At 49.1% G+C, this 16,047-nt stretch overlaps 2 protein-coding genes across 2 annotated transcripts; one reads left to right on the top strand and one right to left on the bottom strand.

Annotated features, from left to right (window-relative positions):
• Positions 1 to 1,997: 1,997 nt before the first annotated feature.
• On the top strand, positions 1,998 to 6,425 carry ANKS4B (ankyrin repeat and sterile alpha motif domain containing 4B). Its single transcript, XM_081965336.1, has 2 exons — positions 1,998 to 2,215; positions 5,245 to 6,425. The coding sequence occupies exons 1-2, from the start codon at positions 2,052 to 2,054 to the stop codon at positions 6,293 to 6,295; spliced, it is 1,215 nt and encodes a 404-aa protein (XP_081821462.1). The 5' UTR covers positions 1,998 to 2,051; the 3' UTR covers positions 6,296 to 6,425.
• A 2,348-nt stretch (positions 6,426 to 8,773) lies between these two features.
• CRYM (crystallin mu) lies at positions 8,774 to 15,290 on the bottom strand. The gene is made up of 8 exons (XM_081966166.1): positions 14,831 to 15,290; positions 13,598 to 13,736; positions 13,325 to 13,387; positions 12,000 to 12,101; positions 11,590 to 11,773; positions 10,458 to 10,579; positions 9,701 to 9,785; positions 8,774 to 9,177 (listed from the first exon to the last, which is right to left on the bottom strand). Exons 1-8 carry the CDS (start codon positions 15,265 to 15,267, stop codon positions 9,113 to 9,115), a joined length of 1,197 nt encoding a protein of 398 aa, XP_081822292.1. The 5' UTR covers positions 15,268 to 15,290; the 3' UTR covers positions 8,774 to 9,112.
• Positions 15,291 to 16,047: the final 757 nt, after the last annotated feature.

Genomic DNA, 16,047 nt, shown 5'->3' with positions numbered 1-16,047 from the left:
TCTCCCCTTCCTTCCTTCCTCTCTCTCTTTCTTTCTCTCTTTCTCCCTCCCCTCCTCTCCCCCTTCCTTCCTCTCTTTCTCTTTCTTTCTTTCTTTCTTTCTTCTTTCTCTCTCCCTCCCTCCTTCCTTCTCTTTCTTTCTTTTTCTTTCTTCCTCCCTCCATCTCTCTTTCTCTTTCCTTCTCTCTTTTCATCTGTCTCTTTCTCCGTCCCCTCCTCTCCCCTTTCCTTCCTTCCTTCCTTCCTTCCTTCCTTCCTTCCTTCCTTCCTCTCTCCCTCTCTCTTCCTCTCTCTTTCTCTTTCCCTCTCGTTCCTTCTCCCTTTTTCTTTCTTTCTTTCTCCTTCCTTCCCTCCCTCCCTCGAGGTTTGGATTATCTGCCACTTCTTGGCAAGCACGCTACTACCGATCCTCAGGCATGCTTGCAAACCCGTTCACACTTCAGTCGAAACCCTTCCCCGAATTGCGCGCTCAGAGCCACCGGCTGTAGAGGTGGGGGTTGCCATGAAACCCCCCACGGAGGTGGCGTCTTCCCTGACTCGGGCAGGCCGACCGACTTACTCGCGAGGAATCGTACGGCGGGCCAGGCTGTCCCCGGCGTAGCCCATGTCAACCGAGGTGGATCCACGGAGCGAGGCTTAGAGGCTTTGCAGATCGCCTGCCTTCACCTCTCGGTTTCAGTCCTAAACTTGGCCTCATCTGGCCGGGTTTTCTCGGTGATGAAAAGAAGAAGAAGAAAAAACAAACTTTTCTCCTCCCCATACAATGTTTTCCAGATTTGGGCAACTTTAAGATAAGTGGACTTCATCTCCCAGAATCCCCCATCCAGCATTCTCATATAATCCCATAGGAGGTTTAAAAATGTATTTTCCTTCCATCACTGGCAGCTCCCTGGCTAAAGTAGGACAAGAACTCACAGTCTCCTGGTCTCTTAAGATAGAACTAGAACTCACAGTCTTCTGGTCTCTAAGGTAGGACTAGAACTCACAGTCTCCTGGTTTCTAAGGTACGACCAGAATTCGCAGTCTCCTGGTCTCTAAGGTAGGACTAGAATTCGCAGTCTCCTGGTCTCTAAGGTAGGACTAGAATTCGCAGTCTCCTGGTCTCTAAGGTAGGACTAGAATTCGCAGTCTCCTGGTTTCTAAGGTAGGACTAGAACTCGCAGTCTCCTGGTTTCTAAGGTACGACTAGAATTCGCAGTCTCCTGGTCTCTAAGGTAGGACTAGAACTCGCAGTCTCCTGGTTTCTAAGGTACGACTAGAATTCGCAGTCTCCTGGTCTCTAAGGTAGGACTAGAATTCGCAGTCTCCTGGTTTCTAAGGTAGGACTAGAACTAACAATCTCCTGGTTTCTAAGGTAGGACTAGAACTCGCAGTCTCCTGGTTTCTAAGGTAGGACTAGAACTCGCAGTCTCCTGGTTTCTAAGGTAAGACTAGAACTCGCAGTCTCCTGGTTTCTAAGGTAAGACTAAAACTCGCAGTCTCCTGGTTTCTAAGGTAGGACTAGAACTCACAGTCTCCTGGCTTCTAAGGTTGGACTAGAACTTGCAGTCTCCTGGTTTCTGGCTCTCACAGCTAACCTCATACACCTAGTTAAGTCACCTGTGTGCGAATTGAGCTGCCAGTAATGAAAGGAAAATGCCTTTTTAAACCTACCTGGGATTATTTGAGACTGCTGGATGGGGGATTCTGGGAGCTGAAGTCTACCTATCTTATCAATTTAAGAAATAAGTAAAAGTCTTCTAAAGTGCATCTCCCTTCATTATTATTATTATTATTATTATTATTATTATTATTATTATTATTTTTAAACAACCGCCAAGGCTGTAAGATTTTTCCACCCTCCTCCTCCTGCTCTCTGGAGTATGAAATCTCCCATGCAAATAAATCGCAGGGAAAATGACCTTTGCTTTCCTCGTCATCTGCTGTGTCATCAAAAGTATCCCGTCTGCTGGGATTAAGCAGCCACTGCCTTGGGCAGGACCGGGGGAGCTGAGCAGGCTTCCTCCTCCTCGTCTCACGACCCACAAGAAACGCCAACCGGTGACGGGAATCATGTCCTCTCGCTTCCACCGAGCAGCTGCCGACAGCAACCTGGCATTACTGAAAGAAGCTACCCGCAAGGACCTCAACACCGCCGATGTGGATGGCATGACCCCCACTCTGCTAGTGGCATACCACGGCAACGTCGAAGCTCTGGAAATCGTCTGCAGGCGGGGGTGAGTGGGGCAGGCTTGGGCTTCCCGGACCCAAATAGTCTTCGGGGAAGAAGAAGAAGAGGTCCAAATTGAGGGAATCTTACTTCCATTACTGGAAGTTGCCAAGAAGAAATCGGGAACTAATTGTTTAAAATGGTATAGAGCCGTGATGGCGAACCCAGGGCACACATGCCCGAAGTAACACATTTCGCCTGGCACTGCGTGGCGTCTCCCGTTCCTCTTTCGGGTTTCTGGCGGACATGCGTGCACGCCGATCAGCTGGACTTCGTGTGTGCGGCCGTACTGGAAACTGGAAGAACTGGTCTTCCGTTTTCCAGTGGGAGCATGTGCGCTGGACAGCCGATCGTTATGCACACTTGCATGCCAGCAACTGTCGGTGGTCATGTGCATGCCGTAGAAGTTATTTCCTACCGGTTCGGACCAGTTCAGCCGAGTAGGTAGTAAGTCGGCTGGACACGCACCCAAACTGATTCTATTGTCAGCGGCGCCATTTTGATTTTTGGTTCTACGCAATGCGCAGAACAATCTCCATTGCAGAAATGTAAATTTTTTTCCCTTTTTCTAACATTATGCGCATGCGCAGACCTTTTTAGGTGTAAATACTGCCAGTTCGGCATGCACAAAAAAATAAATTGCGCACCGAACCGGCAGTAATGCCAGTAGCAACCCACCCCAGGCACACCGGAGACCAAAAGTTCATTTTCTAGTGCCATGTTTCATTTTCTAGTGCCCATGTGCCCACTGGGCATCTCCACTTCCAGGTCGCATCCCAGATGGAGCACATGCTCCATCACTGGTCTAGAGCCTCCTATTCAAGCAAGGTATTGCACTAGAAGACCTTCAAGATCCCTTCCAACACTGTTTTTTTATGTTCAAACCTTGCCAACTTTAAGACTTTGTGGACTTCAACTCCCAGAATTCCCTGTGCTTATAAAGGTCTCCGTGCTGGGGGAATTCTGGGAGTTTCACAATTCCCTCCGTGCTGGGGGAATTCTGGGAGTCTGAGTCCACAAGTCTTAAAAGTTGCCGAATTTGGAGAGACCCCCCTGTCCTAATCCACCTAGTTAGTTTTCTGGTTTGAGGATTGAGCTGGGAAGGTGGGGGGGAGGATGGCAGAAGGCGGGCAGGTGTGTCATGTCTTTAAATGGAGTTGTGTCGTGCCCCCCATGCAGTTGTAAAGTTAGTCACACAGTTGTGCAGTGAATGTGGCTTCCCCGTGCAGCAAGGGTCATAAATGAAAAAACGGTCATAAGTCACTTTTTTCAGGGCCGTGGCAACTTGGAACGGTCATTAAACAAAGGGTTGTAAGTCAAGGACTACCTGTAATGGGTAGGGAAAGAGATTTTGGAGCGACCCCCCGCCCTCGTTTCTCCTTCTGTAAAGGTGGCAGCCGGAGAATTGTGCTTTCAGCCTTGCAAGATTTGGCTATTGCAGCTATAAAGTAGAATTAGCTTGATTATAAAATATTTTATAAAATATATATATTTAAAATATATATATTCGTAGATTTTCACGGGTATAGATATGCAGGTCTTGGCGTATTTAGGTCTTTTCCCGTGTAAGATTGACAGTATCCTGACAATGTTTCGACGAGATCACCCTCATCATCTTCAGGCTGGTGCCTTTGGCTTTGTGCTTGTGCGAGCAAAGCGTGATCGGAGCTGCCGTTTTTCTATAAATATAGGTGGCTGCGTGTGGAATGTTGGCTTTGTAGCTTTAAATGGATTGGTTGGCTGTGTTGTCACATCTTGATTGGTTGATGGAATTGATGTTTGGTGAGGGTGATTGGTGATGGTGTCCTGTGTTGTTCACTGTGTCGGTTTTTGTGTCTGGGACTCGTTTATTGACTAGGGCTGGTTTCCATATATCTGGCAGGCGGGAGGTATCGTCACGTTTATTCATGTTGTGGGGGTGTTTCTCTATTTCGATAGCTTCCATATTCATGGCTCGAAGGCTGGTTGCATGGTTGTGTGTAAGAGTCCGGCGTTAAAAAGCCTTCGAGGATTTGTGGAAACAGCGCAGGGTTCAAAGCGGGAGGGGAGAACCTCACCGAACAGAAAGAGGAAACGCACCATTCCCCTCTCTCTTTTTCATAGGGTGTGCTTTATTTTTTATTGCCTACTTATTGCATGCAGCAGCTAATAAATGCGACCTTTAAACGTTCAGTTGTTTTGGCAACTGGGTTATAGCTAGTGTTGAAGACAGACTGGCTTCAGCTCCTTCCGGGTCATTGGTTAAAAAAATGGAATCTTTCTCAAAAGCAAATTGGGTTGAATTAGGGTGCAGTTCTAGAACACAGAATAATTGAGTGGGAAGGGACCTTGGGAGGTCTTCTAGTCCAACCCCCTGCTCAAGCAAGAGACTATATAATTTCAGACAAATGGTGGTCCATTCTCTTTTTAAAAATGGCAGTCTGGAATATCCATTATATCACATCAGCTTCTGTCCTTTCTTACAAACTTTGCAAATTGGTCTTCGTGTCAGCGTCCCCAATCTCGTGGCCTCGACTTACAACTACTAGTTTAGTGACCGTTCAGAGTTACAGCGACAACAAAGAAGTGACTTATGACTGTTTTTCACCCTTATGACCCGTGGTTACAACATCCCCATGGTCATGTGATCAGGTGTTGGCAACTGGTATGTACTTACGACAGTTGCACTGTCCCGGGGTCACAAGATCACTATTTGTAACCTTCCCAGCTGATTTCTGGCAATGGGGGAAAGCCAGATTCCCTTAACGACTGATTCATTCAACAACTGCAGTGATTCAGGTCATAAAACGGGGCAAGACAGTTGCCTTGTTTAGCCATGGACGTGTTGGGCACAACCGTGGCTAGTTCGTGGGGGACTAACCACTTGTCTATATGTGTTGCACTTCAGCTCCTACAATCCCCAGCCAAGTAGCCTAGGGATTATGGGAGTGGGAGTCCTGTACATCCAGAGGACTCCTATTTGGGGGGAAAAAAGCTGCTCCCAAGGAAAAACGAGAGAGCCATTTGAGTCATTTGTGTTTGTTGTGTCCTTTTCAGAGGCGATCCCAACGCGTGCGACATTTGGGGAAACACACCGCTGCACCATGCGGCTTCCAACGGCCACACACCCTGCGTCTCCTTCCTGATCAACTTCGGCGCCAATGTTTTCGCCCTCGACAACGACATGCGCTCGCCCCTCGACGCGGCGGCCAGTCGGAACCAGTATCAGTGCGTCCAGATCCTTGACAAGGCAGCCACCGAGCAGAGCGTCAAAAACCCCAAGCGGGTGGCCCGCCTGAAGGCACAGGCCCAACGCGAGGTGCAACGGCAAATCCGCCGGTGTGAAAAGCGCCAGGACAAGCATCAGCTTGAGATGACCAAGCAGTTCCACAAGGGATCCCTCCAGCCGAGTCACGGCTCCGCCGCCAGGACGAAAGTGTCTCAGTTCTTCGCCACCGGCTCGCTCAGCGACGTCCCCAAGCAGTTGAAGGACACCTTCAAGCTGAAGTCCAAGAAGAAAGAGGAGAATAGCCCAACCGGGAGCCGCGGAGCGGAGAAGGAAGGCTTCTCTGGAGAAACCACCGCGATGGATTCGTCGTCCGAGAAGGAGGTAGAAGATCTGATGTGTGGCTTTCAGAAGAAGATCAGCTTTTCTGAAGAAGACGAGGACTTGGGACAGAGGTCTATTTTCAACCGTCCAGGTCTTGGCAATCTCGTCTTTCGAAGTCAGAAGACGGAGGCCTTGCTTCCTGAGAAAGAAGGCAGGGCCTTTCAGATTCCAGAGCTCTTTCAGCTGAAGGAGACACTTGGTGCTTCAGACCACGAAGACGACCCTGAAGCCTCCTGGATGGAAGAAGCCATTGGGTCGGACGAGGACAAAGAAGAGGCGCCTCTCCTGGAAGTGTTCCTGGTCGCTCATCACCTCCATGAATTCCTCCCTATCCTGATGAGGGAAAACCTCGATTTGGAGAGTCTGATGCTTTGTTCCGACGAAGATCTGCAAAGCATCCAAATGCAGCTGGGGCCCCGCAAGAAAGTTCTCCACGCCGTCAGCAAAAGAAAGCTAGCTTTGGAAAAACCAGGCTTGGTCAGGGATACCCAATTATAAACACAGAAGGATTCCTCCGGTCAATGGTTTGATACGCACTCCACAAAACAGTTCTTTCTCGTGTGTGTGTGTGTGTGTGTGTGTGTGTGTGTAAGTGGAAGAGGACAAGATGGGACCAAAGGTGACATCTATGCAATCCCCACAACCTCTCAGCTTCAACACTGCCAAGTAGCCATTGATTCAGAAGATCGGGGTGAAGAAACCTTGAGTTTAAACTCCATAGAACAGGGGTGTCAAACTCAAGGCCCAGGGGGTGGGCTTCAACATTTTTAGCAAGGGGTTCTCTGCCAAGATGTGGAGACTCTAGAAAGAGTGCAGAGAAGAGCAACAAAGATGATTAGGGGACTGGAGACTAAAACATATGAAGAACGGTTGCAGGAACTGGGTATGTTTAGCTTAAGAGAAAGAAGGACTAGAGGAGACATGATAGCAGTCTTCCAATATCTCAGGGGCTGCCACAAAGAAGAGGGAGTCAAACTATTCTCCAAGGCACCTGAGGGTAGAACAAGAAGCAATGGGTGGAAACTAATCAAGGAGAGAAGCAACTTAGAACTGAGGAGAAATTTCCTGACAGTGAGAACAATTAATCAGTGGAACAGAAGTTGCCTCCAGAAGTTGTGAATGCCCCAACACTGGAAGTCTTTAAGAAGATGTTGGATAGCCATCTGTCTGAAACGGTATAAGGTTTCCTGCCTAGGCAGGGGGTTGGACTAGAAGACCTCCAAGGTCCCTTCCAACTCTACTATTGTATTGTATTGTATTGGTTAATGGGTTGGTGTGGCCATGGTGGGCGTAGCCTAGTCGGCCTCCTGTATCACGGCAGGGAGGGGCGTTTTTGCCCTCCCGGGGCTCTGGAGTCTCCGAGTCTCCAGGAGGGTAGAAATAGCCTTCCCAGGCTCTGAAGGCCCTGTAGAAGCTGGAAACGGGCCAGTTTCCCGAACTTCCAGCCAGCCCGTTTTTCACCCTTCCTGAGCCTCCGCATGTGTCCTTCACTTATCTGCATCCAAAACAGGCCACATGGAAACTCCTGGGAGGGGAGGGATGGGGGGCAGGGAGTGGGATTGGGGGGTTGTCCGAACGGCACAGAATCTTAGCTAGCGGGTCTTCCGAACCCCTGCGAAACCCCAGCAGCCCACTCTGCGGGCCGCGTCTGACCCGTGAGGTGCTTAGATTTGGCCCGCATGGCCACCCTGGAAACAGCGAAGGACCGGCTTGCAGTGCCTCTGCCAGGAAAAATGGGTTCCCAATCTCCAGCCCTCCCGAGCTCTGTTTTCGCTGGCAGGTTGCAGGAGGCTGTCCCAGCCGAAAACGGAGATTGGGAGCCTGTTTTTGCTGGTAGGGCATTCAGGGCCCCACAGACACCCTTGGCGCTAGTGACGTCAAGCTGGACATGCCCCCTGGCCACACCCCACACACCCCTGAGGTCAAACACAGCCCTGATGTGGCCCTCAATGAAATCGAGTTTGACACCCCTGCTGTAGAAGGAGTGGCAGAACATGGGGGGCGGAGTTAAAAGAGGGACCAGCCTAGAATTCCTACGTAGTCACAAGCGAACTAAGTCCAACCTCCCTTGAGGGCTGTTGATGTTTTTGTGGCACAACAAAAATGATTGCTTGGGAAATGTTAATGTTCTGAAATGTTAATTTTATTTTTGTTACAAACTGCACGCAGTATAGAAAATACAATTGACGCCAATTCTGCATCAATATTGATTGACCCCCAACATTATTTCTACTTTTTTATTTTTTTGGGGAAAAAAAAGGCAGTAGAATTTTCTTAACCACTTTGAAAACCTGTTCCAGCCAATTATTTTCTTACGACGGTTGATTGTCTCTTTTGTCAGTAATAAAAAGGAAGGCAGACGTTATCCGTTAAATGCAAAATTGATGTGAAAATAGTTAAGCCGGAAGCAATCCTTAGATTCTAGAGCTGGAATCTTAATTCTAAAATTATTATTTCAGAGAGAAAATCTGAGACGAAGGTCATTGACAGGCACCCAAATAGCTAAAAGTTTAGTTTTGGAATCTCTAAACATATAAAAATGAAATTACAGCTAATAAAGTGAACGATTTATTAGAACTAACAATGTAGCCTTCAAGAGATGAGACAGTACAGTCTACGTTTATCCTTAGGATGTTGTAAACTTTGAATTTAAGTCACTATCCAAATACATGGAAAAAACATTGATTCACATTAGAATAATTAGACTAACCAGTGTTTCTGAAGCTCGGTGACTTTAAGATGTATGGACTTCAACTCCCAGAATTCCCCAGATAACTTAAAGTTTGGAGAATTCTGGGAGTTGAGACCACATATCTTAGTTTGTTGGCTGGGGAATTCTGGGAGTTGAAGTTCACACATTTTAAAGTTTTCTGCCTGGGGAATTCTGGGAGTTGAAATCCACACATCTTAAAGTTTGCTGCCTGGGGAATTCTGGGAGTTGAAATCCACATATCTTACAGTTCGCTGCCTGGGGAATTCTGGGAGTTGAAATCCACATATCTTAAAGTTTGCTTCCTGGGGAATTCTGGGAGTTGAAGTCCACATATCTTAAAGTTTTCTGCCTGGGGAATTCTGGGAGTTGAAGTCCACATATCTTAAAGTTTTCTGCCTGGGGAATTCTGGGAGTTGAAATCCACATATCTCAAAGTCACTGAGCTTGAGAAACACTGAGAAAAAAATAATTTGATTCTTTTGTTATGTTATTATTTATCTTGCTATTGTAACCTAGTTTATTGTGCAATATTAGCTATTTTTGCTCAGAAACTATCTTCCTTTTATTGTTCTGTGGCTCGAGAGCGTCAAACGGTTGCAGACTCATCCGCTGGCCGACCAACCTTCAAAGACCATTTTTGCTGCAATGGTGTCTTCAATTGCCATCCCTGAAAAGGATTCAAAAATCACAGACAAATTGGAGGATGAAAACCATCGACCCTCAGACAGGTAGTCCTCGACTTGTAACAGCTCATTTAGTGACCGTCCAAAGTTACAACAGCACTGAAAAAAATGTGACTCCTGACCGCCTTTCACACTTACAACCTTCTGGTTGCAGCATCTTCTGGCAAGCAAAGTCAATGGGCAAGCCAGACTCGCTTAACGACCGGGTTAACTAACTTATCAACTGCAGTGAGTCACTTAACGGCGATGGCAAGAAAGGTCATCGAGTGGGGCAAAATTCAATTAAACAAATCACTCCCTCAAAACAGAAAGGGGAACTAGAACTCTCCATCTCCTGGTGATTGTCTAGATTTCTTTCATGCCCAGTGGCAGGATTAGAACTCACCATCTCCTGGCAATTGGTCCAAAGTCAACCAGCCAGTTTTCATGCCTAAGGAGGGACTAGAATTCACTGTCTCCTGGCTTCTTGACCCCTAGGCCAAACTGCCCCGTGAAGTTGATCCTTACCCAGTGATTTGAACACCGTGGTTTTCTCACGCAGGGCTGGTTTGCTTCCCAAGATCACTTCGCCCAGTTCTGCAAAAATGCTGGCCTGAGAAACAGATATTGCCCAGTCACTGAAGGTGCCTTCCAGACAGTGGTGAAATGTAATTTTTTTTTTAGTACCAGTTCTGTGGCCGTGGCTTGGTGGGCGTGGCAGGGGAAGGATATTGCAAAATCCCCATTCCCTCCCCACTCTGGGGCCAGCCAGAGGTGGTATTGGCTGGTTCTTCAAACTACTCAAAATTTCAGCAGGTTCTGAATTTCACCCCAGACTGCTAACAGTCTTAAGTCACCAAAACAGCTTCAGATAAGCTCTGGCATGGGGTGGGTACCCTTTGAAGAGCCCCCCTCCAAGTAAAAGGCAAAGAAAGAAAGAAAGAAAGAAAGAAAGAAAGAAAGAAAGAAAGAAAGAAAGAAAGAAAGAAAGGAAAGGGAGAAAAAGAGAGAGAGAAAGAGAAAAAAGAAAAAGAAAGAGAGCGAGAAAGAGAAAGAAAGAGAGAGAGAAAGAAAGGAGAGGGAGAGAATAGAATAGAATAGAATTCTTTATTGGCCAAGTGTGATTGGACACACAAGGAATTTGTCTTTGGTGCATATGCTCTGAGAGAGCTAGGGAAGGAGAGGGAGGGAGGGAGGGAGGGAGAGAGAGAAAGAGAAAGAAAGAAAGAAAGAAAGAAAGAAAGAAAGAAAGAAAGAGAAAGAAAGAACTGATTTATTTCCTTACCCCCGATAAAATAACGTCTCCGGATTCGCGCAGCGCTGCCTCTTTTGAATCGACATACAATACCGAATTGCTCATTACATTGTCATCTAGTTCTCGCCAATCAGGCCGGCTGGCTCCTATAGCTAAAACATAAAATTGTCAGTTATTTCTGGAAAAACTGGACGAACCGGGCCCAGTTAAGTCCCTTTCGTGCAGATGAGAGCCACAGACAGACAGATTTGCCCGCGGTCAGACACTTTTTATTTTTTCTGCATTGCAGGATTCCAGTTCTACATTAACTCCCCAAATAGCTGGAATTTATTCAACCCCTTAACTTCTCCAAAGTTACGGCTAACCAAACTTAGCATGTGGTACGAACAGAGCTGCTGTTTTTGCAGTTCAGCTGGTCACTGTTCATGGGTTGGTGAAAATAAGCACAAAAGTGGGTCACCTAGCTCAGCCCCAGATAAGCCTCATAAAATCTGCAAGAACAACATCCTTGAAGGGTAGGCCATCCCTCAAAACTTTTTCTTTAATGGAGGATATGCTTTCCAAGCTTTTTTCTTGTGTTAATAGCAATTGTCACCTAATAGCAATAGCATTTAGACTTATATACCACTTCACAGTTCTTTTACACCCCTCTCTAAACGGTTTTACAGAGTCAGCCTCTTGCTCCCAAAACAATTTGGGTCCCCATTTTACCCACCTGGGAAGGATGGAAGGCAGAGTCAACCTTCTTGAGTCTAATAGATTGTTCAAATTCCTTCCTCTTTTTTTGGGTGTGTGTGTGTGATTTATGACACAGACTGAGGGGAGGGAAGGAACAAGGGTCAAGTTCAGCTATAATTCCAATGAGGCTCAGATCTGACGGCAAAAAGGTCTTGCCAATGATGCTCTTAATAAATGACTAGTTTTCTTTTGAAACTTGGCTGGAGACTCATGAATCAATTAGGGCATTTTTCGGAAACCTGATCATCTTCTCAGCTAATTCGGGCAGCAGAGCAGATTGCTGCACGAATCGGCTGTGCTACCTCCTCCGAAGAAACCCGGAAGTGAAGATTTCTTCAAACCGCGCATGTGCGCGCAGCAAATAACACGCTCACCGAATCGGTTGTTAAACCGGGAGGATCCCACCACTGGGCGCATCCCTTACCATTGATATGGGCTCCGGGTTTCACCCACTCTCCGTGCAAGATGGGCTGAGTGGCCATGGTGACTGTGACAATCACATCCGCCCCGTTGACAGCATCCTGGACCGAGGAACAGACCAGTACCGGTCTGTTCACTTTGCGAGCAAACTTTTCTGCATTCTTGCTGGTGCGATTCCAGATTCTAACCTTTCATGGGAAATTGAGCAGAGGGTGTGTGAGAAGGACCTTGGAGGCAGGAGGGAAAACCACAGATGGGAAAACGGGCATATTGAAAGATTAAAACCACAGGGGGAGCGAAGATGTAGGAAAAACTTTAAGGAGGGGCCCTCACTAATTTTCCAGAGAGTGTTGTAGGCCACCAACAACAGTCAATGGAGCTTTTTTCTTTCCTAGTGTAAATCGTATTACCCACCTCTTTAAAGGAGAAGAGCTCTGTGAAAAGTTCATAGTGGCTGTAGGCCTGGACGCCAGCTCCTAAAATGCAGAGGACTTCTGAAACTGCAGGCATTAAATACTGAAAACGCACAAATTAAGGAGAGAGAGAAAGAAAGGAATTCTTGTTAAAACACGGCTTTCTTCAACTTAAGACTTTCTCTAAAATCGGTAGCCTCGTTTCTTTTCTTCAGTAGAGGATGGCGTAGGGATGGGCTGCTGGTGTCTTGCAGGGGTTTGGGAGAACCTCTAGCTAAGATTCTGTGCAGTTCGGAGAACCCCCCAAATCCCACTCCTGGCTGGCCCCGCCCACCCCTCCCAGGAGTCCCCACGCGGCCCGTTTTGGATGCCAGTAAGGGCAGGGCGCGCACACAGGCTCTGGGAGGGTAAAAAACGGGCCCATTTCTGTCCTCCAGAGGGCTCTAGAGACTGGGGAGGGTAAAAATGCTCCCTCCCGCCAAGGTGCAGGAGGTAGACTAGGTCACGCCAGAGGTGGGGTTCCTACCAGTTTGGACCGAGTAGGTAGTAACTTGGCTGCCCTCACATCTGGACCAGTTCTATCGGCGGTGCTGTAGCCGCCGCCATTTTGTTTTTTGCTTCCGTGCATGCGCAGAATCATTTTTTTAATTACTGCACATGCACGTCCCTGAGCAAACCAGTAGTAAGGGAATCTGGAACCCACCCCTGGGCCACGCCCACCAGGGCCAGCAACCCGGCAGAGAATCCCTTGCTAAAATTTTTGAAGCCCACCCGTGGCAGGACGCCCACCTGTTGCAAAATGCTCAAGGTTAAATTTGGGTGGCTTGGCCTGTATTTATGATGGTTGCAGCACCCCAGGGTCACGCCATCAACATCTGACCCCCCCCGCCCCCCCAAAAGCTGGCTTCCGACGAGCAAAAATCAATGGAGTAAGCCAGATTTATTTTGTCTGGTACCCATCACTTAGACTTTAGACTTAGAATAATTTTATTGCCGGAAATTGGCAAAGAAAAAAAACGTCACAAACCGTGATCACCTGACCGCAGGACCACCTGCAACTTGTTGTAAATGCGAGTACGGGGGAATGGAGTTACTTCTTCCAAGGCTGCTGCCATTTTGAACCATGGGTCAACGGTCGTAAAGTCGAGGACTACCTGAATAGTCCCCCACATCCCTGGGAAATATTGGCTGAAGACCTCTGGGCTAATCAGGTCTCAGAGTCCATGAGCACGAGAGGCCGGCCATATAAATTCTCCCAAAAAATAAACAAACATATAACGATTGGGCAGCTTCTGATCCTTATTTTGTATACTTAAAGGAACTCACCTTGGTGGCTATTGCTGAAGCAGCCGCCGTACGCTTGGCCGTGATGACGTTGCCATCCATCACCTTTTTGGAAAGAAGAAGATCAAAGGGCAGGACCAGAACATGAGAATCGGAGATGATCACCTTAAAAGGCAAGGCTAGAACTCACAGTCTCCCGGTTTCTAGCCTGGTGGCTTGAATCACTAGGCCAAACTTGAACTCCCCAGCTAATCCATCTGCTCAATCCCTCCTTGCCTGGTCTGTCCGTTGAGGAGGAAGATCTCCAGAACGTACCACTTTGAGGATGCCGTTCCTTGGGTCAAACAACAGGACCGTCGCTTGGTGCGAAGGAGACACATTCTCATAAAAGGTCACCAGCTTGGTCGACAGCGCGTCGTCGTTGGCACTGTAGGCGGGCATGACCCCTAAAAAGCTTCAGCCAAGAAACAAAGGAAGGGGTATCAGCTAGTCTTCAAGTTATGACCATATTTGAACCCTGCCAAGATGGCTGTAAGCTGTGAGGACCGTAAGGCTGGCTACGGCCAGTGGCCCTGAACTCATCCCAAGACCAGGGGTGAAATTCAGCAGGTTCTGACCAGTTTTGGAGAACTGGTAGCGGAAATTTTGAGTAGTTTGGAGAACTGGCAAATACCACCTCTGGCTGGCCCCGCCCCATCTATTCTCTGCCTCTTAAATCCCAGCTGATCGGGAAGGAATGGGGATTTTGCAATATCCTTCCCCCTGCCACGCCCACTAAGCCACACCCACAGAACTGGTAGTAAAACAAAATTGGAATCCCACCACTGCTACTATCCTTCTAAAGCCTATATCTGTGAGGGCGAACCCATGGCACGGGTGCCCGAAGTGGCACGCGAAGCCATATCGGCTGGCATGCAAGGCCAGTTGCCCGTTCCTCTTCCGGGTTTTTGGCGTGCATGCGCGCACGATGATCAGCTGGTTTTTGTATGCGGGGCAATGTCGGAAGCTCAATGCCAGCTCTTCTGGTTTCCGTTGTACACATGTACACTGGCCAGCTGATCGTCATGCACGCATGCGAGCCACTAACCAGAAGACAAGCTGGCTGGTGTGCATGCGTGCACCAGAAAGCAGGAATTCATTTCCCAGCGTGTGCATGCCTGCATGGCAGCTTCTCTTTCAGGGTGTGTCTCTGATGAGCCATTACTGACCTATATAATCAAACCCCCGTTTTCCTCTTCTCAGAGTCGTAAAATGAGGCCAAACTCACTTAAGAAATGTCTCGCTTAACAACAGAGATGTCGGGCTCAGTGGCGGTCGTAAATCGAGGGTTACCTGTATGCCACTCACCTTTCCAAACCAGCATCAAGCAAATGCCCCCAGTTCAGTCTGCGGGGGTTAGGATCTGGGGCAAGGCTTTAGGGGGGCAGAGGAAAGTGGGGGAGCCCCCCCAAAGGAGGGGCTTCTTCTCTCCAAAGCCGGCTTGGGATCTCCCCCTCCCCGGATTGGAAAGCTCGCCCGGGCAGACGCCCCTCTCCCCTCGGGGCTTACCCGCTGTGCTTCTGGATCGGGAGGACGGTGCGCAGCGGCTGCACCACGCCGCCCTCGGCTCCGACGGAGAAGGCGGCCAAGGCGGCTTCCAGAGCCGAGAGGAGGGCGCGGGAGGCGGGCCAGTGCTTCTCCACGGCCCCGGCGTCCAGGAAAACCGGCGCGGAGCTCATGCTGGCGGCGGGGACGGAGGCGAGCTGGCCGGGCGGGCAGGGAAGCGGCTCGGCCACCCTCCCGGCCACCGCCCACGCCTGTCCCCCGTCCCCCACCCCGCGGCTCTCGCAGCGCCCAGCACCGCCTAGCGGAGCCAGGAGCCCACCTCTGCCCGTCCGCGCTGGGGAAGGGAGGCGGGCGCCCCGGATGGTCCAACAGCGGCTCTTCCCACGAGAAATGGGGGGTGGGTGGGAGGTGCAGGTTGGGAATGATGGGGATGATGGCATATGCGGGCTGGGGTTGATGGGAGATGATGGCATATGCGGGCTGGGGGGTCTGGGGATGATGGGAGATGCAGGTTGGGGATTCTGGGAAGTGCGGGCTGGAGATGATGGGAGATGCGGGCTGGGGTGTCTGGGGATGATGGGAGATGCAGGTTGGGGGTTCTGGGGATGATGGGAAGTGCGGGCTGGGGATGATGGCATGTGGGGGCTGGGGATGATGGGAGGTGCGGGCTGGGGCGTCTGGGGATGATGGGAGATGCAGGCTGGGGCACCTGGAGATGATGGGAGATGCAGATTGGGGATGATGGGAGATGAGGTTCGGGCATCTGGGGATGATGGGAGATGCAGATTGGGGATGATGGGAGATGTGGGCTGGGGCCTCTGGGGATGATGGGACAAGCAGTCGTAGAGCACCTGCCACCGTAAGTAACGCTGCCCGGAGCCTCTAAGGCTGAAGCTCCAAACAGAGAAACACACTTTTTCCTTCTTTATTCCATTGCAGACTTTCTTCCTCCTTCAGCTGCCAAACCCCCCCCCCCTTCCCCAATGTTTGAATCCGGATTAAATATTCTCATTTCCCAAATGCGGAGATTTTTTTGTTCCATTCACGCCGGTTGGTTTCTGTTGCCTGAAAGTCATCGGGTTACATTTCGGTTTGGGGGGGGGGGATTTTATTTTATTTATTTCACAAAAGGCTTCGTGAAATCCCCTTTCTTAAAACGGGTCTCATCGTCACCGCTTTAAAACCGAGAAGAGGCAAATCCTTACTCCCCGGGGAAGAGG

This window comes from Natrix helvetica (genome assembly GCF_964273705.1).
Source record: "Natrix helvetica genome assembly, chromosome: 13".
Lineage (NCBI taxonomy): Eukaryota > Metazoa > Chordata > Lepidosauria > Squamata > Natricidae > Natrix > Natrix helvetica.
This window is presented reverse-complemented; position numbering and strand designations above follow the sequence as displayed.